Below are 26,900 nucleotides of genomic sequence, written 5' to 3'. Positions count from 1 at the left end.
TAAAGATCCTGTAAGTCATTATAATGAGAAACTTTCTCAAAATAATGACTTTAGTATAGTATCTCATAATTATGACTTAGCATCTCATAATTATGCGATAGTAAATCCTAATTATGAGAAAATAAATCCTAATTATGAGATAGTAAATCCTAATTATGAGATAATAAATCCTAATTATGAGTTGCTAAGTCCTGATTTTGAGATAGTATTTCATAATAATGAGATAGTAAATCGTAATTATGAGAAAATAAATCCTAATTATGAGATAGTAAATCCTAATTATGAGATAATAAATCGTAATTATGAGTTGCTAAGTCCTGATTTTGAGATAGTATTTCATAATAATGAGATAGTAAGTCCTAATTATGAAAAGCTAAGTCATAAATATGAGATAATACCTCATAATTATGAAATAGTATCTAATATTTATCATAATCTAATTATGATAACATACAGGATCTTTATTTTCATCACAGTTCCACAGTACAGCCACTGCACCGTCCCATGATTTCTATGAGCGAGCTCCTCCCCCCTCCATGCACATCGTCACCCGGATCCCGTACCTGCCCTCTCTGCTCCTCCTGCGGTACAAAACCTCTACGCATGCGAAGTGACTCTCCCTTTTTTTTTTGTAAGCAAGACAAAAGGTAAGCTAAACATAGGCGCTTTATAAGTGATATTTAACCTATTGTTTTGCGGTATAGTTACGCGTTATATGATGTACAATACTGGGAATATTTTGTCGCCTCGGTGGTTAATCAGTAACTTCTAAATGAGACTATGTTTGGTAAACGATTCAAATAAGTTCGCACCGTATTTTAGCTAGCGTTAGCAGCAGTGTCGTTAGCCTGTGTCAATGGGTATGGCTAGTGTTAGCATGCTAATGTGGCTAACGATGACAAAATACACGAGGTGGCAACCTAAAGCTAGCTTTATGCTAACGTTACCGAGTAGCCTCTTTTGGCCCAACTGCCACGTAACATAGCTAACTACCGTTAGATATGGGTGTTTCCTAGCTGACTAACAAAAGCTGCCCAGCCAATGTAACGCTAATTCGAACCAATTGTGGTTGATTTTATGGAGGCAATGAACTAATAATGTAACTTACGTGTTTAACGCTAACTCGCTGGGTATTGCCCCCGAACAGTGTGTAACAACATGGCGACAAGTAAATTCGACACGAGAGCAATTGACGTTAGCTGTTAGCTTTTCAGATGCGTTGATCAGTGAGCTATGTTTGCCCCACCTTGGATAATTATTTGTACGGAAGTGTGGGGAATTCATGTTTTAACATAAAACGCGTCTAAAAGTGTATCAGTGATAACTTGGGTGGATAGCATTTTTTTTTATGTTGAGCAATGTGCAGCAAAGCACTTACTGCCAATCTCCCTCTTTGATTTCAGGTTATTGATTTTGAAGCACTTATGGCCCAACCACTGTCGACTCCTTTGTGACAGCGGTTGAGGTGTCGAAGCTGGTCTGGTCTTGGTTGTAGTCCTAGTTCCATGTGTTGCATATCTGTGCTCACCAGCTACCACACAATTATTATTTTTCGTAAAGGATTATTTTTGTAAAAATAGTTCTTAGTACCGCACACATTCCTCATATTGAAGTAATTCTAGTGTCATAGTCATTTTATGTTTGTTATCAGGGTGGTGTACAACAGCCCATCATGGGGGATGAAGATTTCGCATGTGGGCACTCTGGGGCCTCCTCAACATTCCCACAGCAGTGCTCTGCTTTGAGGAAGAATGGCTTTGTCATGATCAAAGGACGTCCCTGTAAGATCATGGAAATGAGTACCTCTAAGACCGGCAAGCATGGACATGCCAAGGTAAAACCTCCTTTTGCATCATTTGGAATTCAGATCTTAAGGCCCGTTTGAGATTTAGCCTGTTTCCCCAATTATTCAAGCAACCCCCAATGCTTACTTGACCCCGTGACCAGATTGAAACAGTTGTTTTTTTTTCTTCCCCAGGTTCATCTTACAGGACTTGATATCTTTACTCAGAAGAAGTATGAAGATATCTGCCCATCTACCCATAACATGGATGTCCCACATGTTACAAGGAAAGACTACCAGGTGAGACGACTCCTCTGGATCACTCGGTGTGACCTAGGGACACTCGGGGGTACTCGGCATTTGCAAAGTGGATATTGTCAATAATTGTTTCCCTGCCCAGTGTTTGGCATTTGTTTAGGCCACTAGGGCATCTATTTATACCTAGAATGTGTTTGAAATTGATATAACCTTATCCTAATAAGAAAGTGTGATGCAAGAAAATAAATAATATTTCGATTGCTAAACGGGTGTGTCGCATGCGTTGGAGGTAAGCTGTCTCATCAGTAGTTGTGAAAGGATGTACAGGTTTAGAACTGGTTGAACATGTTTTGGCTTGGCCAAAGAGCAGTTTTTTTTGTGCCCTGGTTAGAGGCCTCTTCAGTGATAGAAATTCTCTTTAAACAATGTTTTTGTTGGTATTGGTGGGATGTCTAGGTTTAGTTTTGGGTCAGTTTTGTTAACCTGAGTTTGTGCTCGGTGCTTTATTGTCAATATACATTATTATTTTTTTCGTGTTGCAACATATTCTTATAAATAACTTTTTATTTTCCATGGTGTACTTCTGAATCACTGAAATTTGCACCTACAGGTAAGTTGTCGGTGCTGGCGGGTACAACCACTTTGTCGGTCAGGGAAAACTACGACCAGTCAGCCGCTCCTCGTCCATTGCGGTGCTTTTGAAAGCGAACAAAAGCTATAAATAGAAACTGTATGTCCGACAAAAATCAGCTCAAAACAGCGGGCTGCACAGTGTTGCATCGCCCGTGGTCAGTTGGGACAGTGTGTCGTAGTGTAATAAACATGGACATAATGTGTGTGATATCACACATTATACCGGTGTTATTTTGTATAAATTGTATTTTTTTGGAATCGGCAAGTTTCTGAGAAATACAAAGGCAGTTAGCCTACGCATTTGATTAATGTATAAATACAAAAACTTGAACTTGTTGTTCTTGAAGTCACTGAGAATTGAGAAATACTAATCAACAAATATACAATCTCCATTATCTTTTATGCAGTTAACTCTTCTTTCATGCCATGTTTTCAATAACGGTGACTAAAATGTAAATATTAGAATGTAAAACTTTTCTGTACGAATTTAAGTGTATTAATAGTATATTATGTAGGCGGGGGCGTTCATGTTTGCACGTTTTATGTGTACAGGGGCCTCCAACCTCGGAAAGATGTGACAATCCTGACGGCCTCTGAGTAATTAGAAAAACCTATGTTCCACCTCGGGTTAGGTTGACCGGTACTGTAAAAAAAAAAAATATATATCAACCACAATCCTAATGTTTTTAACGGTTAACTGTTTTGCTCTTTGCCTGATTGCACATTTAGGTTATAGATGTCGCAGAGGGTTTCTTGGGCCTGCTGGATGACGCTGGAGCAATCAGAGAGGACCTTAAGGTGCCAGACACCGAACTGGGAAAAGAAATCCAGACGAAGTTCGATAATGGAGACAATTTTATGGTGAGTGTCTGTGGCCTGAAAATGAAATGTTCTGACTGATTGATAGTGGCTGAACTGGAACATCGCTGTGTTCACTGACATTTAATTAACCGTCGCGTGTCCGAGAGCTGCCTCTGACAATGTACAAGCATCCCACCGCGGGCTCGACGCAGCTTTTCAATTGATTTAAGATCATCAGTTTCTTCTTTCATGGTTTTGTGCTTGCAGTGAACAGAGGTAGACAACTGTCTGCAGACAGCAGTTTGGATTGATTTGACTTTTTTTTATCTAGTTTTAAGAGAAACCTTGAAGATGTTAATTACCTGCTTAGTTTATGTATGCATACTAAAGTACCATCTTAAGAATCTGTTATCATATCAGACCGCTCCTCTAGAGACTAGTCCTGGCTTTCACTGGGCTTTGTGACAGACCGTGGAGTCTAGAACATGCTTTGCTAACTCAACAAGTTGGCTAATGATATTCAGGCAGAATAAAAGGTTCCTTTATTCTACAGACAAATCAAAGTGAGACAGTTGGTCCAAAATCTTATTGTGTGCCTCCCATTTCAGGTCACTGTGCTGAAAGCTTTAGATGAAGAAAATGTCATTGCCACCAAAGCCCAGAATTAATATGCCCAGGACAGCGCTGAGGACTTCCAACTGCTACTCTCCAGTGTGGCTTTGCAGCCTTCACCCCACATCTCTACCAGTTTACCTGCTGGTCAACAGAAGTCTGGAAACTGGACAGGGTCAGCTTCAACCATGAAGTTATCCACCTGCAGCCGTCACAGCTTAATTTTTCAATTGCTACTGATATTATTTCAGGAATATCTTAACAACATTCCAGCATTTCATAACATTCTTTTGAGTATCAGTGACATGTGTCTTTTTCTGTCTGCATTATTATTTTTCTAAATCCCTCTTATGCCCCCTTTTTTTTTTTTTTTTTTTTCTTAATGAAATGTAGATCTTTTGAGTTGGCTGTGAGCATGTATCCTGAGGTTTGTTTACAATTGTGATGCTGCACCTTGCTTTCAACTTAAATTGTCCCCTAAAAACCGGCTTTTATCTCTACTGGCTGACTTGATCCCTCAATCGAGCTGCAGCTCTACAGCTCAACGGACTTTAAAACAACTTCATGGCCAGAATATGCCTTTGACAATTAAAACATATGCATGGAAACTTCTAATTGACAATTGACTTGTATACACATGCCCTAGCAGCTGTGAACTTCTATAAAATACAATTTACTTTGCATTTCAACTGTAGCAAGGAACTCTGCTGTTTTCAAGCCGAACAGGGGCGGCCGGGTGCACCCGTTTTCTTTTTTCCGCTATGAAACATTTTCCTTTCACTTGAGGCCTTTATGTATAGGACATCATTTTGAAAGAACAAAACACTGAAGACCTTAACTATTAGCAACACCACAATGCTTCAGAGGATTCTTGGCACACAATAGTCAATACGTAAAACCATTTTACGTCTTGTAAAACGTAGCCAGGTCTAGATGATGGGTCCGCTGCGGGTTTTCCAAGTCTTGTCACCGGAGACTTTAGTGCTCAAGAACGGACCAGAAGAGTGTTACCACAGAGCTATATTATGGGCTGCAGGTGAGGCACGGTGGTTGTAGAGAGTAAATCTTTTGGGGTGCTTGGTCTGTTTGCTGTGCAATGGGATTTTTAAGCATGTGCAGAGTTCACTCTAAAACAGATTGTGGCTCAAAATAATTTTTATGAAATAAAGAGACCGTTGGTATTTGCAAGAAAATCGGAATGTGTTACATGCAGTGCATTAACATGGTTGCTGTAGATTCAGAAACAGGTAGTCCGTTTTCTCCCCTACCTCCTACCATTAAAATGAAAACTAAAGCTTTTTTTAAGTGTATTTGCAATATATTTGAAGCGCTGTAGTCTGAGGTTGTTTTTCTGATTTAATGGTGCAGTGAGGACCGATTTCAAGAGCCCAGTGTCTAAAAAAAATTACAAATGACCTGTTATTCAGTTACTTAAGTAGACTTATTTGTTTTAGTCTGACTTTGGATTTTGGCTCTATGCACTGTTGTCATAGCAATACTTTTGCAATTTCGAACTTGGTTGTGATCCTACACTTTTATTAAAAAACAACTATAAACTCAGTGAAGCGTAAACATGTTGAAGAAATCAGATTTCTCTAGCAGTAATCCCATAGTCCCTTACTTACACCGGCCAAGGACAGTGTTTAACGTAACTTTTAATGACAGATTCCTAAAAGTTGAAATAGTTCAATCAGTGTAAACAAACATACTGATTGTAATCTTAACATTAGATGATAATGGGCCCAGTTTTTAAGTTTGTTGAAGTAGCCAATCTGATTTCGTTCAGACTTCGGTCCAGCTAAAGTATTTTTTACTTCATTCAAGACACCAAAGTAAGCCGCTGAATGTTGTATTGTGTATCAAGGTCTACATTCATTTTGCTTCTCGATATTCAGATTTTGTTCAATGCGTTGGGAACTAAAGCATCACAACAGTGGCTTCTACGTAACTATCTAGAGTCTCACTTATGGTACAAAACGGCACAACGGTAGTACTCTGGACTGCAAGAGCCAAAGCTGGAAGCCACGTGACCGTACTAACAGTGCATTTCAGAGTGTTCTTTTCTTTACGCTGCAGGAAAAAGCACTTGCAAAAGAAAGCACCAATGGCAGCACACAGTGGAAACACTGATTCTATGGCAAATTTGGGGACACATGCATGACAACTTGAAATCCCTGCTTGTGTTTATAAGCACGTAAGTCATCTCACAACTTGTGCGTGTAAAAGCTGTTCTACACATTGCAGAAACTAGTCTTTGGGTAGTTTATTAAACTAGAAAAAGTTCAACTCGTTTGACCAGGGAGCCTACGTACACTGGCGCGCTGCTCCATCCTTTATTTTGGTTGCAAGCCTGCCATCGTGTCTGTGAAGACCAGATTTAGTATGTAGAGCAGTGCTTTCCAAATCCTAATATCCAATCAGTAGTGCTACTTTATAGTTGTGTCCTCAGCAGCTCTAACAGAATAAGAGTCTTCCTGGAGTCATATTTGTGTTGCATGTATCCATAACCAAGGCCAGACGCAGGGAAACGGACTGATTTCTCCCCATCTGTTCCCTTTCCCGTTATTAAGCTGGTCTGGTCTCTGATATGTAGCACTAAATACTACCACACGGCTAGTTAATGATCCGCCACCTTTAGCCGTCTCTCACATGGAGACAGGTTACAGAACTGAGAAAATGTTTACACTGTGTTCTGTCCTCGTTGGTTTCCCATGCTGATCTAGGATCAGAGACTGCAAGGCATACAACTACCAAATGATGAGTCAAAGTGTCATGAGGGCAGATTTTCTCAGGGGATCCAAATAAAATGTCAGGAGATTTATTATTAACAGTGTTCAGCAGTGAGGATAATAAATTCGATGATTAGAGTTTTTATTTTGATTCATTTGTGTCGTGAGTCCACTATGCTGGTATTGGAGAACGTTATGTTTCCTGCCCCCCATTGACATTGTCTGCTTCAAATTTTCAAGATTTATTTGTGAGTTTCGACCACAGGCACAGCGTATCATGTTGAATCGGGAACAGGTGACTAACTCAGTCCTGTACTTTATGTTCCTGGTGTATGCTGTGAGGGGTTCCTGGAGTCTTTTTCTTCCTTTTTAATGTTTGATCAAAACAATTCACAGAGAAAAATTTGACTGTTAACTTCTTCTGGAACATAAAGATACATTGGCTCCTCTATTCTAACTGATGTATAGTTGCTGTCTTAAAAATCAAAAACTTTCTATTTTTATTGTAAAGGCAAAATAAAGATCAATCAGATGTTCCTGGCTAAAATCGTCAGTTGTTTTCTCTTGCTGTCGCTTGGTGTTGACCTTAAATGTATCTATACTTAAATGTATCTATACTTACGTATACAAATACTAAATTAAAGCTTTCTTCTATGTGACAGCTGTTCATAAAGATTCGAGTTACATCATCATCTTGACTACAATAGACAGGGTCACTTGAGACACAGCCCCACCTGCTGACAGCAGAAACCTGGTTTTAGTAGTACTGAGTATTTTAGACATCAATATAATTCTTAATTAATCCATGATATTTAAATAAGTATATTGGTTGCTGTTGTTATTTATCAATTTATTACATTTTATAATTTAAGGTCAGGGTATATAATCTGGATATAATCATTTAATATTGGGGGTGTTGTCTAATGGGCTTCACAGTTCCACAAGTGTGGAACAACAACAACACGCATGTCCAAAAACGCCAGCTGTTGATTGGCTATTTGCCAAGTAGGTCTACTGTTGTGATTAGCTCGCATTTGGCAGAAGTTGATTTTAAAGAAGATAGTAACTTCGGTCAATATGGACGATGTGGATAATCTTCTGCAGCACAAGCACAGTCTTCCTTTTAAAGAAAAATAAACGAGATTAAACTGGTCTGTTACCACCAGCAGCGGAGTAATATTCTGCACCAAAGCGCTGGTATAAACAACCAGATTTAACGTGGAGTCGTTCACCAGGATAACATGGTTTACTGCTCGCTCATCAATCAACACCCCGCTTTTTGCTTCCCGCGCGTGTTCTCTTTATTCGGAGGCGATGGTTTGAGATTCTCAAGCATCTACCTGAGAGGATCACCAGACATGAACGCAGCAGCACAACGTGGTGAAACTGGGCGAACAACCCAAACCGACATGCGTACATACGGGGGGGGGGGGGGGGGATGGAGCAGTACAGCAGCGCATTGAGGAGAACAGGTATGTGCTCAGGCGGATTATCACTGTTAAACTATGGCACGTGTGAAATAGGGCCTTCAGTACCAATTGTCATATTCTGGTTTTGCATCTGTCTAAAGTTGCTCCACCATTTTTTTCTCACCTGATTTTAACTACTTCCTCAGGCTGGACCTATTAGGATGAAGTATGAGTACAATAAGCCACAACATATACCAACAAATAAACACTATTTGTTATTATACTATAGTGAATATTTGTGTGTATGTTGTAACAAATAATTCTATACATCAAACACCACTTAGTCTCTCAGTGGGGGGGGGGAGCATTCAGCTACTGATAATGCAGCATTGTAGATTAATATGTGATAAATGCTGAAATAAACTCAGCCTTCGCGAGATGCATTGATGTTAAATGCTCAGTAGATGGCAGTGAAGTGTCACTTTTGACAGCTGAGCAGTTTATCTATCCTCCCATCCATCTTTCTTTACATCTTCACAAGCTCCAGTCCGAGTCGGGACAGTAACGGTGGTGAAAGTGGCTCAGAAAGCACATGCTGCATTAAGGAACCTAATGTATACATAGTGTGTGGACCACAGCTATGCATGATGGCACCGACACGCGGCAACAAGAGATTAGATATGTTTCAGTTATCTGACTTAAAGCAGCTGGAGATCGTGCCATGTGTGTGACTTTTAGCAGTCATGAAGCACTCCACGTGCTTTAGAGGGGTGTGTGTTCTGATACATTCTGTGGCAGCACTCTGCAGGTCACACACTCACTTGCTAAACTCCACACACCCCAGTGAACAAGGCACATGTAGATGGAGTCACCTTGCCAACCCATTAAGGCCCCCTCCATGGCCATCACAGAGAAACCTGCAGTACGTCTTTCCTTCTGGACTGTTTTACTGGGAACTCTTCGTCTGAACTCTTTTAAAGGCTTAGTGGTGAGATGGAAGCAGGGATTTTAGAGGGGATTGGCGGAGGGATTATGGGCCATTCGTCAGTGCTTCAAACCTGTTTATCCAGACGGTGAAGCCGTTGGATTCCTGCTCCGATGTGTGGAGGGGATGAAACAGTTTGTAATGGTTGGAGATTTGACAGAGTTTCAAGGTAAACGGCTTCTCTTGTAAGTCAGGGAAAACATTACTACACACACACACACACACACACACATAGACTACATTCATCAACACTGGGGTAGCGCCAAGTGTAAAGGAGGGCCATTATATATCTGCAGGACCTGTGTCTCCAAACAGCATGAGATGGAGAAAGATCAAAGCATTAGTATGAGCCATGCGCTTTTATTGAAACTCTATACGGGATCAACTGTGCGAGAGAAAGAGTTGAGTGGAAATGTACAGCTACCTTCAGTTTCTTTCGACTGTTTCCTATCAGTCCCACACCTAACCATTATTATTTGTACCTATATTTGGCTATATTATACAGGGCGGGTATGACATAAAACACAATAAGCTTTCACTTATTATTATGAAAAAAAGAACAGTTCTGTCTGAAAGAAACAGGAGAAGTAGAAACAAAATAAGTCAATAAGCCTATTGTGAATCCAAAGGAAAAAAATATTTTGAAACCTCTATTCAAGAATATTAATTATTATCAGAACTGTTTGAAAAACTCAATAACTTAACTCGCTTCAATATAAACATACTCCAAATGCCATAGTATGCTTCAAATTCAGTCCGATGTCTTTGCTTATTTCATAGAGCACGTGCATGTTTTCATAGACCTGCATGAGTCCGTCTAGGATTTAGTGTGTGTGTGTGTGTGTGTGCGTGTGCGCGTGCGCGTGCGTGCGTGCGTGCGTGTGCCAGAAGGGTTTTTGAAGATCTGGGAGTTATTGAATCCAGATTTTGAAGTAAAAAAGGGGGGGGGGGGGCACTTCATCTCAGCCACTGACTGACTTCGGAGGACTAATGGAGGACAGAAGGAGGTGTTTTGTCCTCCTTTCATGTGCTCGGTCCCGCTGAGAGAGGAGCAGTAGGGAAGGTTTCTGTATGTGTGCGCTGTATTGCTTGTGTGTGCAGTGGGGGTGTGCTGAAACCCGAAGCAGAGACAAACCATAAGGCAGCATGCACTGAATCTAACGTTTTCAAATATTGTGAACTTGCATGCAATTCATTGCTGATTAAAAGCAACGCTTGGATTATTTTTTTCCCCTTGCACCAGCGTTTGTTTCTATTATAGAAACTTGACCACATGGTGGCACTATAGGAAAGGTCAGGGAATCACCAAAGGCATAAGGATTCATCCAATAGGGACCATCAGTTTGTGTACAAAATAAAAAAATGGCCATCCTTCACATAGATATTTCAGTCTAGCCCAAAGAGATGGAACGACTGACGGACCGGGATTGCTGTCTGTCCTCTGGCTATGCCTGGACACAGATACATTTGGACTGTCAGTCTAGTAGACATCAAAGCCCAAGCAAGCATTTTGTGTTTAAAAGACGTCTAATAGCCGTCTATACGTAGAACTGACGTCCAGGCTAAAACACGGCTACCTTTGGGCTTTCAGTGAGAGTGTAGTAGACGTCGAACCATTACCCAAGTATTGCCGAGCCATTAATTAGATGCCTATTGAACAATCTACATCCAGAAACCTAAACAACTGGCTATAGGAATCACTTTTGACTCGAAATAAACTGCTTCTGGTAACAAATGCAATAGCTACCAACTGGGTTATGGAGGCAAAGCACGGCTAAATTTGGGGAATTAGTCAAGTTTAGTAGACGTCTAACCATTCATACAAGCGTCCCAGACACATGTTTTACTCATAAGTGCAGGCTTTGGTCAAGCTCTATTCTGTGCCTAAATGTTGAATGGGAAAAGCGGGGACATTGTGCATGTCCGTCTCTGCGTGAGTATATGCGCACATTAGTACGAGAATGTGATTGAGATCAGCAGGGCAGGGGAGTGTTCTCTCTTCAGGAAAAGTTACGCTAACAGATGTGTTCATTTGAGAACGGGGCTCACAACAGCACGCAGTGTTCTATTTTAGCTGACGACCTTATGTCCACTCATACTGTTGGGAAGGCCCTCTTGTCCTCCCTGGAATAATTAGCGAGTGAGTTCACAGGCAAACAATCTGGACTGTTGTTTTTTTGCTGTTTTTTTATTTTATGAACAGATGATTGCCTCTTTGTGTTGCTCCTCTTCAGTAGAGCATCTTAAATGATTGATCGTTCAGTGTGCACTTGTGGACTTTCAGCACATGCTGCTCACAAGCCAGCAAAACAAGTGTTTGATGGTTCAGACTCTCTCTATGGTTGGGAAAATAATCATCCATCCATCCATATCCGAAACCGCTTATCCTATTGAGGGTCGCTGGGGGGGCGGGCATTGGGCGAAGGCATATGCCATATGCAATAACGTTAAAGGAGAGTCAAAGCAATATACAAGAAGTGCACATGTACAATACATGACTATGAAACGGTTATAGCACATCTGTTTTCCCAGCCAGTGTTTCTGGATGAATGGAGTTTGAACATTCAGGCTGTTGCCTCTGATAGGCCTGGTCAAATGCAGCGTGTTGTTTCTGGCCACCTGCTCCCCTCTGGCACAGCGTTGAACTTCCTTGTGTGTGTGTGTGTGTGTGTGTGCGACCTACAGCGTATGTGTGTATATTTATAGTGAGGGCAGTTAGTAGACTATAGCAGTTGGAATGTTGAAAGGTTGTGACCAACATCTGGAGGTTGACTCCAGCAGGAGGTGGGGAGAGAGAATGTGAAGAAGAGCTGATGGGAGGTGGGTTGGGGTGGGTCATTATTCAAACCAGATGAGGACAGCTTCTCATAGTCATAAAGGCATAAAGCACTTCTTTGTGTACTTTATTTAATTCAGACTTTATAGTCTTTTTTTATACCCTTTACTTTGTTACCAGAAAGTCATTAGTATTTAATCGAAATGATTCAATATTTCAATCATCTCATGAACAAGAATCAGAATTAAACCTCGTACTTTTTTAATACCGTATACATTATTTTGTACGTCCAGGGGTCTGTTTGTTGAGGGAAGGAACTTCAGAATGGAGGGGAGAGTGTACTAGAGGTAAAGGAATCAAGATATTAACTGGGACCTGGAAAGACCTTTCAAACACAAAACGACCACAAAGAGATGCGAAACGACTACAAAGAAACGCAAAACAACCACAAAGAGATGCAAAATGACCACGTAGAGACACAACCCCAGAGACACAAAAAACAACGACAACGAGACTCAAAATGACCACAAAGTTTGCAAAACGACACACAAATGACCACTAAGAGACACACAACTACTACAAACGGACACAAATAGCCACAAACAGACTAAACGACCACAAAAAGATGTAAAATGACTACAAGTAGTCACATATAAAGAAAAATAAACAAACTATCGAGAAGCATCCAATTACAAAGAAATACAAAGCTTCTGGGTTTATTTATTACACTGAATATTCAATGAACTATTAATAATGTACCGTTTATTATGGCCAACAACCAGGGACTTGAATGCGAGACTTGATAACACACGATGAAAAGAATGATAGTAATGTTGAGTTTCAATGAGATGGCTTATTATGGTAATATGTGAATAGTCAGCAACGTTTGTCTTCTTACTCATGCTGATGTATTGAGGCAGACCAGACTGAAGAGAGGTTTTGGGCATGGGGGAGCAATACTGAGGCGATGCTGTCATTCTGATGAACAGGTGTGTCTGTCTGCTGTCCTCCCACTCAGTGATTTCCAGGACAAAGCTGGACCCACTAAACTTCTGACCACTGGACATGTTGCATAAGAATAAACAAACAATACTTGTGTGTTTACGTTTTCCTGGGGTGGATGTGGGTTAGTCATGTAGTTTGTAAGACCCTCCGGTGACCTAAGAATCCCATGTTTGGTCCCCACAACAGGCAGTGAGTGAAACTGTGCACATGTTGGTGCTTAATTATGTGGAGATATGTCTGTGTGTGCGTTCATGTCAAGACAAATACTAGACTATACAATGCTATGTCTATTTAACAAACTTAAAAATGTGTGCAGAGAAATAGTTAAAACTGACAAAGCTGCAGCTATGAGAAAGAATCTCAAGGACGCCCCGAGAGAACCAATTTGCCAGTGCGGTGATTTCTCTTTCTTTTTTCTTCTTTTCTTGATTAAGTCCCTATTTTCTGCAGGCTGTTTGTGAAACAGCTCACTCATGTTTTGTCTCCTCTCTGAGGAGAATGCTATGAGAAAATGGGTATGCTGCTGACACCGACGTCCTATATCTCTCCTTGTGGAAGTGAAACAACAGTGACTAACAGTGATGAACACTCAAAAATAACTTCATGACACTTAATACACAGACTGATTGTAAGAAGCTTGGTCTTTTCTTCTTCTTCCTGAAACAGCATAAGAAGCTTTTGAAGTGCACGAGACGGCACTGACAGTCATTTTAAACTTCAGTTTTGAGTTACACTTTGGTGTGTGTGAGTGCGTGTGTGTGTGCGTATGAGAGGGTGAATGACTGTGTAATGTGGTACATATGTTCTGTGGTTCTTTGTGTTTGTGGACCAAGGACTGGGAGCGGTTATGAAAGCAGCGTTACCCAGAATACAGTTCTTCTGGATCACAGGTTACAGCCTCAGGGGGTTGTGGGATAGGCTGGGCCACTGTAGGGAGCGGATAAACCTGACAGTGACTCCCAGAGAGTGTGTGTGTGTGCGTGTGCGCGTGTGCGTGTGTTTTATTGACCCCAAATGAGCAGGAAGAGAAGGCTGATGTAAGTGACGTCATGGTAAAGCAGAACAAGCTGTTTCAACCTGATGCTATAATCACCTCTGAAGTTCGTGTTTGTGTGTGTGTGTGTGTTTGTTTGTTCACAACCAAGACCATATGGAGTAGCAGGGAGTCACAAACGATCCCCAGGCCAAATGCATGTCGTTTTTTTATGAATTGCAGGATGTTGCTCTTTGCAGCTGGTTTAAAAGGTGATGTATTCTAGAACGTCGGGCATGCAGTCTTGTTTCTATGCAGCAGGTGGTGCCACAATGTCCAAGAAGTGGGCAAAAGATGGCCATGTGCAGCCCACCAGCAGACCTCATCCATCTGTTATTTCAAAGAAGAGTTGGTAAAGATGTATGGTACTTTAATTCAGCAACATGATACAAATTTGTCTTTTGTTGACAACTCCCAATTCCTTTATTCACAACTCATTCAGTTCTGTCCTCTATCTACATTGTCCTCATCCTCCGCCTCATTGTCTTCTTTCAAGTTCTCATTTTCCTCCAAACCCTCTAGTAATATTACAACTCTTCACATCTGGGATGCACCTGTCAGTACGTGTTCCCATGAGACTTCAATCTCTGTGAAGTTTAAATCCCCCCCCTCCCATTTAACAAGTATAAATATTTACCTGCATTAGTTATGAAGAACAGGTTCTTCAGCAGTCCTTTGAGCTGTGGTTTCAGTCAGACTTCATTATCTAAAATGGGAACATTGGATGCAGTACAGTGAGCAAACAAACTGTTGCAAAAATAAAACCGTTTTCTGATCCGACAACGTCTTGGTTACGGTTTGTTTTGTTTGGGTTTAGTCACAAAAACTATTTGGTTGAAGTTAGAAAGATGATTGGATGTGATTAAAAGAAATCAGTGTTGACTGTCAGCAGGAAACTGCACCTCTGACACATATTTGTAACCCACTCCACCACTCTGTCCCTCAGCACATTCTGTGGCAACAGAGTCACAATTCTTCCGGCCTCCACAGGGGTTTGTCACCTGAATGGAAGGAATCTTTGCAACTCCCAAGTTTGGTGTGTTTCATGTTCTGATTTAGCCTCTATGCGTTGAGGCGACTGAGGAAACATGTCGTCTGCTGCATTTGTGACTCTAAACGGTTGGCTGGGGCGCAGCTGACACCCGCTTGTGTCTTGTAGGAGTGGACGGTGGTACACGGTGGGGACTCGGCTACAGTGGGCAAGGGCTGAATAGGACGGACTTATAAAAGATTGTGTACAATAATAGAATGTTCAATTAATTGCAATAATGTTATAACGGGGATGTTTGTTCCTTTTAAGGCCTTCAAGGTTCTTACTTTTACGTGAAACACTTAAACACAGCCTGCTTCGTCAGTTGTTTTTTTTGCCTGTAAACTGAAGGACTGTAGTCTTTCCCTAAATATCATTTGCAATGGTTGCTGTGGATTTCACCACACTAGGTCTGCATTAGCCTAAGATCCCCTGCAGGTGTTGCACTGTCACTAGCCTCACGTTTCACATGGTGCATCTACTTATTGTTCATTTTTCCTTATCCATGGCAAAACGTTTCCCATTTTGTTTGTGTGCAAATACAACTGTGTGTGTGTGTGTGTGTGTGTGTGTGTGTGTGTGTGTGTGTGTGTGTGTGTGTGTGTGTGTGTGTGTGTGTGTGTGTGTGTGTGTGTGTGTGTGTTACAATGTGTGTGTATGGGGGGGGGTCTTGGCTATAGTCTGTGTAAAAGGCTGGATCATCCTCAGAGCAGCTCTGAATAATTGTTTCCAAAGCCTGTTGCCGTGGCAGCGAGAGGAATAAGGGATCTGACCAAAATACAACCGCATAAATCTGCACTTAAAAAGGAACTGCCCCGTGCCTCGTCTGTGTGTGTGCGTGTGTGTGTGTGTGTGTGTGTGTGTGTGTGTGTGTCTGTGTGTGTGTTTAAAATATGATCTATCCTGTATGACTCTGAATTTGATTACCAATGCATTATTGATGAAGTGGTGATGCTGTGAGCATTCATTGTAGGCATTATAAGAGTTGATTGAGGATTATTTTTGTAGTAAGTGACAGCTTAGAAATAAAGGCTTGTTTATTGATCAGTATTGTAAATCAATGCATCTCCTCTTCTGTCCTCCTTTCTCCCGTTGATATCTGTAGGAGCTATTTATTTGATGTTAATATTTAGTCGTTTAAGTATATGGTTTAATTATTTGCGATTTTTGCTTCTATAGGTTAGATTTTTTGTTAAATGAACATTGCTTTTTCTTTTGATAGTCATTTTAGTTTAACTATTTGTTGTTGTATGCTTAGTTTTGTTTGTTTGTTTATGAACTGGGTAACACTGTGGTTGTATATAGGAGTAGGCAGGTACAGGACCAGCATGCACTGGGGTGGGCCTATGGTTTTCTACCAGAGCAGGAGAGGCAGCGATATGAGTTCCTTTTGTTCTCACGTTTGTTTGCATGTTTTGTTTTGTTAAATAAATGACGAGAAAGACGGAATCCCGTATGGACAATAGACTCTTTTGCCTGCGTAAACCACAAACCCATGGTGCGTCAGTGGCCCTTTTGATTTTAGGTTTGTTTTAGATTTTTCGGACAAATGGCCACTACATAATAATGTCCTCATGTCGAGGCTAGAGAACACACAGAGGGAGGGGTTGATACAGCAACTTGTTTCTATTAAACCAAGGCCATGCAGGGCCTTGTTCTCCCAAAAGGAAGGATCCAACACAAGAGGCGGTGTTGATCAGCAAGGCCCGCTGCCTCGTGTGTGAGTGTGTGTGTGTGTGTGTGTGTGTGTGTGTGTGTGTGTGCCACCAACCACCAGCATGCTAACATACAAAATGTCGCTCTGATTAAAAATGATACACACACACTCACACACAAACAGGCATATTATGTCTCATAACAGTTTTATCTTTATCTAAGTTCAATGTCCTGTGTTTGTTGAATTTCTACTCTCGTGTGACAAGCTGAAGGTTTGAAACACTGAATTCAGAAAACCTTCTTAATTAGTCATTTTGGTGATCCGTAGAAACATAAGCGTGGTTGATTTGGCAACACCTGTTGTCATAGGGTACTCCAGTGATGCACTGAGATAAAGTTGGCAAGGCGGTGAGAAAGAGCAAGAAAGGTCCCAGAAAAGTTGGGAAGCTGCAAAATGACTTCCGCTGCATGAAGAATAACGGTTCCTTTGTGATTCCCCGAGCAGCGGTTTAATTTCGTTATCTTCTACTTTAACAGCAGTTTATTGAGTTCTCATGTCGGGCCAACAAAGCACCCACTGAACTGAGAGACTGAGCGTGTGAGAGAAGACCATATTGCAGACAGTGTAAGAGATTTGGCAAGAACAAGAGAGTCTGAGTATGAGGATGAAAGAGGGCACTGAGACGTGAGAGCGTGATTGGTAAAGATGGGGGAATGTTGAGGGGCTTTCTGGTGTGTGAGAGACCTAATTGAGTTAACGGACATCAAGCGTGTCACAACTGGAAAATGTACGGATAGAGGGTTACTGTCTTCAATGCTGAAGTATTTTCATTGGAAAGTAGTTTGTACTAGAAACTATTTGATTCCATTCCAGCTGACTTGCAGAAAGACGCTGTGCTAAATGGTACAAATGGTTGCAAAAGAAGCCTCTTGGGAAGATGTGCCGCTCACGCTTCTGTGACGGCCCGAGTCCGAGCTTTGCTCTGAACCATATAACCCCATCTGGATTTGCCAAAGGTATAAGTCAGGACATCCATCACGGCCGAGCTGGAATATACCATAAAACCACTTTTATGTATAGTGGAACACAATTCTTCATTTCTTCAGTCAGAGTCTCCCTCATTATTTCAACGCGTCACATAAGAGTGAACCATGTGTCATGCGTCTGTGAGATCTGCAGCTTACTGGTGCAGAGCTTGAGCGTTTTGAAGTAGCAGCAGCAGCATGTTGTAATGCAAACACAGAGCCAGCGGGGGAGCTCGGAAGAAGCTATCTCCATCAAGGCGTCAATTCCTGGTATCGGACGGTTCCAGTGAGTCAGAAGCTGGTCAATAACAAGACATGCACTCAGTGGCCACGTTATTGGTGACACCTAAATTGAATATATATACGTATGTTAATTGTTGAGGCAATAGTTAAAGGTGGTTTTGTACTGGACTATGTTATATTGAGAGCTGCACATTTTTACCGTCGCTATCTAATGAAGTAATACAATGCTGTCAAAACAACTGTTGAAATGTTTATGATAGACTGCTGTTATGACGAGACGCAGAGTGAAAACAGAAGTTTACAGGGAAGCGATCAAGTGGGGGAGTGATAGCCGATGTGGCAAACCAACAAATGATTTTGAGCTCATGTTTTATGGATTAAAGTGAAACCCTCGAGCCACGGAAAGTATTTTGTGTGATGGAAATATAGTGATCCAAAAAAGTGGTTATTCGTTTTCTCTTGCTCCACTCCACCTCTTCCAGTGGTGTCACCCACTGACACAACAAAAGGGGTTGTTGTTTGACATTTTCAATTTTTACTTGTCTCAATACACTTGTTTTTTTTTTTGCTTTTAAAATAGCGGCAATTCATCATTGACATGGAGACGTGGTGTCTTGGTGGTTAGAAACAAACATGTGAAAAGAAAATTGCTGTTTTTATCCCTTTTAAAAAAAAAATCCTGCTGTTTCCTGTAACAGAGGAATTCTTTCGGTAGCGTTTTGAGCAAATACACCTTTCCCTCCACCTCTCTCACCTCTTTGGATCACAACTCTAGAGAAATCCCTGCAGTGTAGATATAAATGAACACATGGGGCAAGTTCTACCTTTTGGTTTATAATAACAGCTGTTAGCAACACATTTTAGCAAGACTTAAATCTGCATTACAAAGCAGGTTCATCTGTAAGTAAGGAAATGAATAATGTGACCACGAGCACTAGCTGGGTCAACATTAGCTGTGCAGAGTTTTGAAATACCTGAAGGGGTTAGTTTGGATTTTGTTCTAACTCCCATGTTCTGTGACAAAAATGTGAATATTCCAATTTGAATACATAAGCAACACCGCTGGGAAGCTACAGTATAGAATCATTGAAAAAATAAAAAAATGAGTTCAACAAGCTGTAAAAGCAACATTGACGCAGTGTCATCATCATGTACAGTCAAGTGCTGCTTTAATGCAATACAAGAAAAGAACGCAGCTTTAAGGACAAACGTAACGACGGTGGGGGCCAGGAGTACGCTCGGTTATAAACCATCACTGATATTAAAAACAGCTCTCTTTTGGAGAACGTAATGTTGCACTGAGTCAGGATTGGGATCTGGGAGATCATTCCATGCAGAGTGTTCGTTGCAGGGATTTTATTTGTGGGCGCAGGGCTATAATGTGCGTGTGTGTTTGTGCAACAGGGTCCATGCGTGTGTGTGTGCGTGTGCTTATCTTAACATGCTCACTTTGAAACATAACACTCAATACAAAAACATGTTTTTCACTACTGTGTACTGTGCACACGAGAGAGAGAGAGAGAGAGTCGGACAGAGCGCACTGACACACACACACACACACACACTATGGTTGCCGCTTAGATCATAGAATCCACCAGTGGTCTTGCTTACTTTGGCCCATGTGTCTCTTACTTTGTTATCCCTCTCTCCATCCCTTTACTTTGTTCTCCATCGCCTGGTCCATCCTCTCTCCTTACCCAACGTCTGGCTGTCTCTTTATACACGATCAAAGGCTGAACCCCTCCCGTCATGCACACACATACACACAAGAACATGCAAAAAAAAAAAACCTTCCTTTTGAAATGCTCTTTTGGTTGATTCAAGTTATTCACTCAGTCACACACCAAATGTTTGCAATCAAACGGACATACTGTATGAACACACACCATTTGGAGGGTGAGTGCGTTCTGAGGTGTGGTGGATGGGATTGGTCCAGGTCTTTATCTTGTTTTTAATCAGCAGACTGAGTGATGACTCCCTGGAGACAGTGAAGACATGTCTATGATCATTTTCTTCAAATTCTTTTTTTCTTTTTTTTTTTTACTTCCTCACTTTCTCCTCTCAGTATTCAGCCCTGTGTTCAACCAAACGTCTGGCTCGCCTCATAAAAACAAAACCTTTCGGCTAATCAAATCCTCACCATCTGTTCTGCAATCCCTTTAACCTCTTAAGCTCGGACCCTATTTGTAGGCATCTGCTCGAAAAAACTTTCCAAACTTGCCGTCCTTTACAACCCTTGCTGCTCTCACTCTGCCATACCTACAACAGTTTATCGATTTTTAAACTTGTTTACTACACAAGTCCAGAGCAGCTGTATTGATTTAAATGTGGATTGCACAATATGACGCAGTAGTGTTAATTCGGACGGACATCTTCACCGCACGCCCATATGTGCAAATATACACTTGGTTTAATGGGTCACGTTACTGGATGCAACAGTGTAATTCATAATGGAAAAGATGCCAGAAACCTGGAACACCAAGATCACACAGCAAGGTTGAATGCATGCTATTATACACAGTTGTTATACATGTCTCTTAATGCGACAAATGCACACAGACTTTAAAACCCACCGCATATTAACTGCCCAGCACTAAATGAGAGACAGACAATACAGGGTAATGTATCGCTCGTTGGCTCCAGGGAACGTGAAGAAGAGTTCGGTTTTAACGTTAGTATATCCAGCAGCAGAAGCCCGTGTTTGGGTCACCAGCAATACATCTGCCAAGTGTGAAGTAGATCAGATGGGTGGTTCTTGAGATATGCGAATGACTCGCACACGCGTACACACGTTCACACAGATAGACAGAGATTCCCTGCTATCTGTTCGCCTCAGTGCACGTGTGTGGGTGGATATCCAGCACCTCTCTATAGTCCAGTATTCAATGTGAGGTTTTTGGGGCCTGCAGAGTTGTATTTTCTTCTTGGCACGATGAATACTGCACTTCCTTCCTCAGGTTGAATAAACCAACCACTTTCTAATCAGACGGGGCAATCACAGCGGTGAGGCAGGCCGGTATTTGCACATTCAGCACAGAGTCTGAGAACACACAAGCTCTCACAGAAAACCTATGTGTTCACCATTGTGATTATTGCACTCACAATGAAACAATTGCAGAGTAGCATTCATACACCTTTAATAAAAAAAAAAAAAGAAAAAGGTGATAAGAAGATGAAAACAAGTGGTCAACTCCTCCTGCTCGCAGTTGAGACATAAAATACATTGTGTTTGATTCCCTGATGAGGTCATACAACAGAAAGTATAACTGAGCCAACAATGTTAAGTTATTACAGTAAATTATACTTTGATCCTGATAAGCAATCATGTGTTCCAGGCCTTTGCTACAGTTTAATAATGCTCCTTTTGTCCGAGGTGTGTGTGTGTGTGTGTGTGTGTAATCTAGCACTCAGCAGTGGTGATAGCATCTGAACTTGGCAGACATGTGTTCTCTGCGTCTGTGTTTTAGTGTATCATTGCCATGAAAGTGTATTTGAATGATTTTGTTCGTTTATATATGATTGGATGTGTGTATTTTGGTCTGAGAGTGTCAAAAACAATTTTTTGTGTCTTTTCTGTGGTGGGAGTACTCATGCGGGACATATACAGTATATGTGTGTGTGTGTGTGTGTGGGGGGGGGGGGGGGTCTACATGCTCAAAAAGTGTGTGTAGTTGTGTTGGCAGGGTGTGTGTTGTGCTAGTCTGGCTCCGGCGGTTTTACGATGTATATCAAGCAGCTGCTTGGTCCAGCAGCTAAAAGATCAGAAATAGCGCTGTTATTCTAGCAAAATGGTAACTGTGAGATACAGTTTCAAAACACACACACCCACACACCAGTTTACTGTACATACACAACTGTGGCGTGCAGGCTCACACACACACACACACACACACACACACACACACACACACACAGCCATGTTGCTTCTGTTCCCAGCTCTCGCTCCCCCTCTCCATGCATTCCTCAGTCTGATTTGACCCCTCGACTGCAGAGGTCAGATAACATCTCAGGTTTTCCTTGAATTGTTGACTTAGCAACACTAATTGGTCTGAATTGAACTTCATGGAGGCATTTCATGGAAAGGTATTCACCTCAGATATTCCTGACTTGGAGGCTCGGGGGGATTTTGCTCCCCAATATTTTGGCTTTATTTCCCGCCTCAGGCTGTTCAAAGGAGGAATGTACATGAATATATGAGCGCGCATAATTATTTTTCTTGAAAATGTTGTGTTATGTGTGTGTGCGGAGTGTGTTAATAGTATTATAACCTAAGTCTTTCTGTTTGTTATCAAAGATAAATGTCAGTCGTATAATAACCTCTCTTTCTTTCAGTCCTACAAAATATCCAGATACTGAACTTTTTATCCAAAAGCAACATTGCTTGTGTGCTCAGAACTTGGAGAAACACACACACACACACACACACACACACACACACACACACACACACACACACACACACACACACACACACACACAACTGATGTCTCAATCAATGTAAGCTGATCCTCGTCATCTGGTTTTGGTTTAGATAGAGCCCATTTCAAGACTGATTTGATCTAAGTTCAGCCTGTGGTGTTTCTCTTCTTCCATGGCCTGACTCACTCACACACTGCTTTTCTAGCTGTGCATCACACACACACACAAACTCTCATACCTCCACCACTAGTGAGGGAAAAGGAGATATTTCCTGCGCACTCCTGTCACTTGACCCCATGTGTCCCGATATGTTAATCATTTCCTGCTGTGTAATCCAATGAAATGGTTGAATTCACTGACTTATTAGATTAGTCGGACTGGTGTCCATGGCAGGGAAGCAACAGCAGAATTGGATCTGGACTCAATTCAGTGGAAGAGTGCTTCCATTACAGACCCCTACCCCTCCATTGAGTTGTTTTTTTTCAATTCATGAAATGTATGTTAATTCTTTACTCAAACTTAAAACCTACCCATGAAGTCTTTTTCAAATTTAATTTTCCCATCCTAGAGGAACCACTTAGAACATTTTTTACTTTTCTAAGTGGTTCCTTCTAAGTGAGTCTATATAGTGTTATTTAGCCCTTCAAGAGATGCAATGAGATGAGATGCGTCTATTACAACATTCTGTCCAATGTTATAAGAGTGATTAGAATGCTAACATTTCCTACTTTGCACTAAATACCATGTACAGCGGAGGCTGATGGGAACGGGATTAGTTCTAAGAGTATTTGGTCATAAACCTAAGCGCTGAACAATTAATTACAATTAATTATTAGGGGGGCATGAATGTCTGCATCAAATTAAATGACTATGCCCCAAATTGTTGTTGAGGTATTTAACTCAAAACCAAAAATGCTAACCGTGGCGCTAGAGGAAAACTTAGAGAATCGCCAAATTGACTTGGCTTTGTTCTTACCCTGATTACCATGAATGTTTTACAAACATGTAATAGTTGGAATATTTTAGTCTGGAACAAAGTGGTGGACCGACTGGCAGCCCGTGCTTTTAACATGGCTAGCACATATAGGATTCAGTTAAGAGATATATAGATTAGACTACAGGTTATGTCATACACTACATCTTTTGGTTAACAGCAAATTTAGCACTCGAACAATGTGTTACATAATATAGTTGCATGAAGGCAGGACAGCCACAAAGGTACTGTATACACTTCAGTAATGCATTTATGTAAACTCATAAGGGTTTCAAGACATTTGTGGTCCATGTTTTTACAAAAGCCTTTTTAAAACATAAAGTAAATTAAATGTTGACCAACTTTTAAACAATTGTCTTTTTCAGGAGTGAGCAGACAAATACAAATCTACTGCTGAGGAAAAGCTTCGGCCTCCGTACCAATTTGCTTCTCAATTAAACTTTGACCCTTAACTCCGGGACGCCCCCAGATGCCTGCTTCCTGTCTACTTAAACTAAACAGTAATTGGGGCTCAAGTTTAGATGATGCCCCAAGACTAAAGTAGACCAAATGGTTCACGACACATTGTGGTGAGGGACGGCAACGGTGGTTAAAGCTCCATCATGTCTCAGAGGGCCTGTGTGCATGTGTGTGTGTATTGGTAACTTGATGTGTGTGAATAACGAGGAACATTAAGAGTTAAAACAAGTAAAAGAGAAAATAAATCAGAAGATGACATGTAACCAAAGGAGGGAAATTAAGAAAATTGAGGGAGGGATACTCAGGGAGTGGTTGAAACTGAAATTAAGACAATGTGTGTTGCCTCTACTTTTTGTAATGAGGTCCTGACAGCTCTCTCTCTCTGTCTGTCCTCCTGCACCTGGCTTGCTGGGGGATGGATATAGGCCTGAGAAGCAGATGTTGAATGAGCCCTTCTCTTTGTGTCACCGGGTGTTTTTGTCTGTTTGAGTATGAGTGTGTGTGTGTGTGTTTTGAAAATGGTCTTTGAACCTGTTTAGCATTTTAAAATCTGTCTGTAATTGTGGGGGTTAAAACAAAGCATGTGTGCGTGTGCGGCCATAGCGATGTCGAGGTGTGTTTGCTTGTGTGTCTGAATCGGGCTGCAACCTCCGGGTCTGAAAAGTGAAGCCAATGAGAAAGTGCCTTAAACTTGCATTTATTTCTAATAGCCATAAAGTGGCGACTCCTCTGGTTGCAAAAAGAAGCGCGATTGTATAGAAGTCGATGAGAACTTCTTGCTTGATTCATTAACTCAGTAGACAATGTGAACATGACTTTATGGTCTCAATCTCTAGTTTCAAGTCTTCTTCAATACAGCAAGATGTTCATTTAGTAAATTATGCTCCCATTTAGAGTAAAATATTTGCCGTTACCCTTCAAACTGGCCTACACTAAATGCGTCAATAATCTGTCAGCGAGCCAAAGTAAACAAATTAGCAGGGACAAATGTCCAACGTTTAAATCGAAGGCACACAGATATTTTTCCAGTGTTTAGTGTAAAGAAAGGGGTTACCCCATGTTGCTGCGTGTCTGCTAAACGTGTAGGCACTTGGATTTTTGCTGACATGAAAGTCATAACTTGGAGATATTTCTATCTTCCCGCTGTACAGAAATGTGCTGACCTTGACACAATTCTCTTTTCTCTCTCCTAAACCTGAACTCACAAGAATAACACTACAAGGAAGTGCACACACACACACACACACACACACACACACACGCACACATGTTCTGTAGGCACATACTTGTAAATAAATCCAAGTTGAGCGTTCCCAGGATATGAGACGCAGACACACAGCCTGCATGCATGGATGAACACTGGAGCACACACAATTTTGCGGCACTATTCCACACAGGATATGAAACTGACTGATATAAACTGACTAAGCAGATAAGGTGGGACTGCCCCGCTGGCTGAGGCGAGGGATGAAGGCAAACAAAGGTCTTTGTAACCAAAAGACACACAGTGCTGTCCTTTTATTGGGCTCCATCAAAAGCGAGATGTTTGACCTTCCACTGAGGTGTCATCTTTGGCATTTGGCATAAGCAGGTAGCATGCAGTGAAAATATTAGATGCTTGCTGCAGCTGGAAAACAGGGTTGAACAGAGTGAGTTCTGCTGTCTTATCAACCAAAACAAATGCGTTTTTTATTTATTTATTTTAAAGGCCAAAAAGAGACGGAGATAAAAAGTCATGTGATCATTCTCTGTGGGTTCATCACTGTGTTCACCAATCTGAGGCTGAGACGGACACGGCATAAGAGCGACTAGATGATGACGCTGAAGTAAAGTTGTGCGGACAGAGTTATTAAATTAAGATATTAGAAATGTGAAAGATAGAGGGAAAGAAGGAGGTAACGGTAACGAGAAGATAGGAAGACATCAGCCGTGTTTAGTCCACATTTTCATAAAGCGAAACTCGGCCCCTCCCTTCCATCTCCCATCTCCATGGTGATCTGTATGTGTGTGTGTGTGTGTGTGTGTGTGTGTGTGTGTGTGGGGGGGGGGCAGACGAGAGAGTGAGCAAAACTGGGGAAGAAATAAAGTCACTGGATGAGAGCAGAATGGTCAATTTCCCCAAGGCATGAGGTGGTAAATTATTGTTTCCCCTCTCTGTTGGAGCTCTTTTACTTCAGTTTATGACTGCAGTGGATACACACATTATCACACACACACACACACACAAAGCTCAGGTCTCTCACACTCTGCAGTTTTATTTGATTCTGATATTAATTTCTCTTTATGTGTGCACTAGATTTCATGCATGGGAAGTTGATAATTATGATAAATGTTATTTGATTATAATTAACAAAGTGCTTCTCCCATGTACAACAAGTAGTCGGCTGACACGCTCGTACACACCTGCGTGTCAATGCCAACACACCACGCACAGTTACCATGGCTACCCCCTTAGGGTGCTCTGTGGATATCTGTGGTATCTCAGATCTATACATTTGAAGAATGCTGAAGGCAATTAGAATGAACCTGACCTCACACACACACGTAAGTGGACACACATACATTAGTTAAATCACTTTAACAACATCTCGCTTACCAAATAGAAACCAGTCAGGACTCAAACCCATCTATCAGAAAGTGACTGCGGTCGTCTCACCTCTTAAGAAGACAGACTACATGGAGATACAAGGTTTTCAGTAGCTGCAAACTCATTTTAGAAATTCTCACACACACACACACACACTCACACACACACACTTCCTCTGTCTGTGCTGCAATTGAAGCTGAACCCTGAGTGTGTGTGTGTGTGTGTGTGTGTGTGTGTGTGTGTGTGTGTGTGTGTGTGTGTGTGTGTGTGTGTGTGTGTGTGTGTGTGTGTGTGTGTGTGTGTGTGTGTGTGTGTGTGTGTGTGTGTGTGTGTGTGTGGGACGGACGAGGCAGCCAAAGGGAAGTGAGAGGAATGTGGTGGGGAATCTGCAATAGGAACATCTGTTCATCCGGTGCAGATACTGCAGTAGATAGTAGTCAGGTGTGTGTGCACATTTTTATT

The 26,900-nt window shown here is 41.4% G+C and overlaps 1 protein-coding gene across 1 annotated transcript; it reads left to right on the top strand.

Moving 5' to 3' along the window:
* The first annotated feature begins 521 nt into the window (after positions 1 to 521).
* LOC142967933 (eukaryotic translation initiation factor 5A-1-like) lies at positions 522 to 7,352 on the top strand. The gene is made up of 5 exons (XM_076107588.1): positions 522 to 647; positions 1,652 to 1,834; positions 1,979 to 2,083; positions 3,404 to 3,535; positions 4,084 to 7,352. The coding sequence occupies exons 2-5, from the start codon at positions 1,673 to 1,675 to the stop codon at positions 4,141 to 4,143; spliced, it is 459 nt and encodes a 152-aa protein (XP_075963703.1). The 5' UTR covers positions 522 to 647; positions 1,652 to 1,672; the 3' UTR covers positions 4,144 to 7,352.
* The last annotated feature ends 19,548 nt before the right edge of the window (positions 7,353 to 26,900 follow it).

The sequence above is a fragment of the Anarhichas minor genome, unplaced genomic scaffold (assembly GCF_050575085.1).
Source record: "Anarhichas minor isolate MPS153535 unplaced genomic scaffold, ASM5057508v1 ptg000040l, whole genome shotgun sequence".
Taxonomy (NCBI): domain Eukaryota; kingdom Metazoa; phylum Chordata; class Actinopteri; order Perciformes; family Anarhichadidae; genus Anarhichas; species Anarhichas minor.
This window is presented reverse-complemented; position numbering and strand designations above follow the sequence as displayed.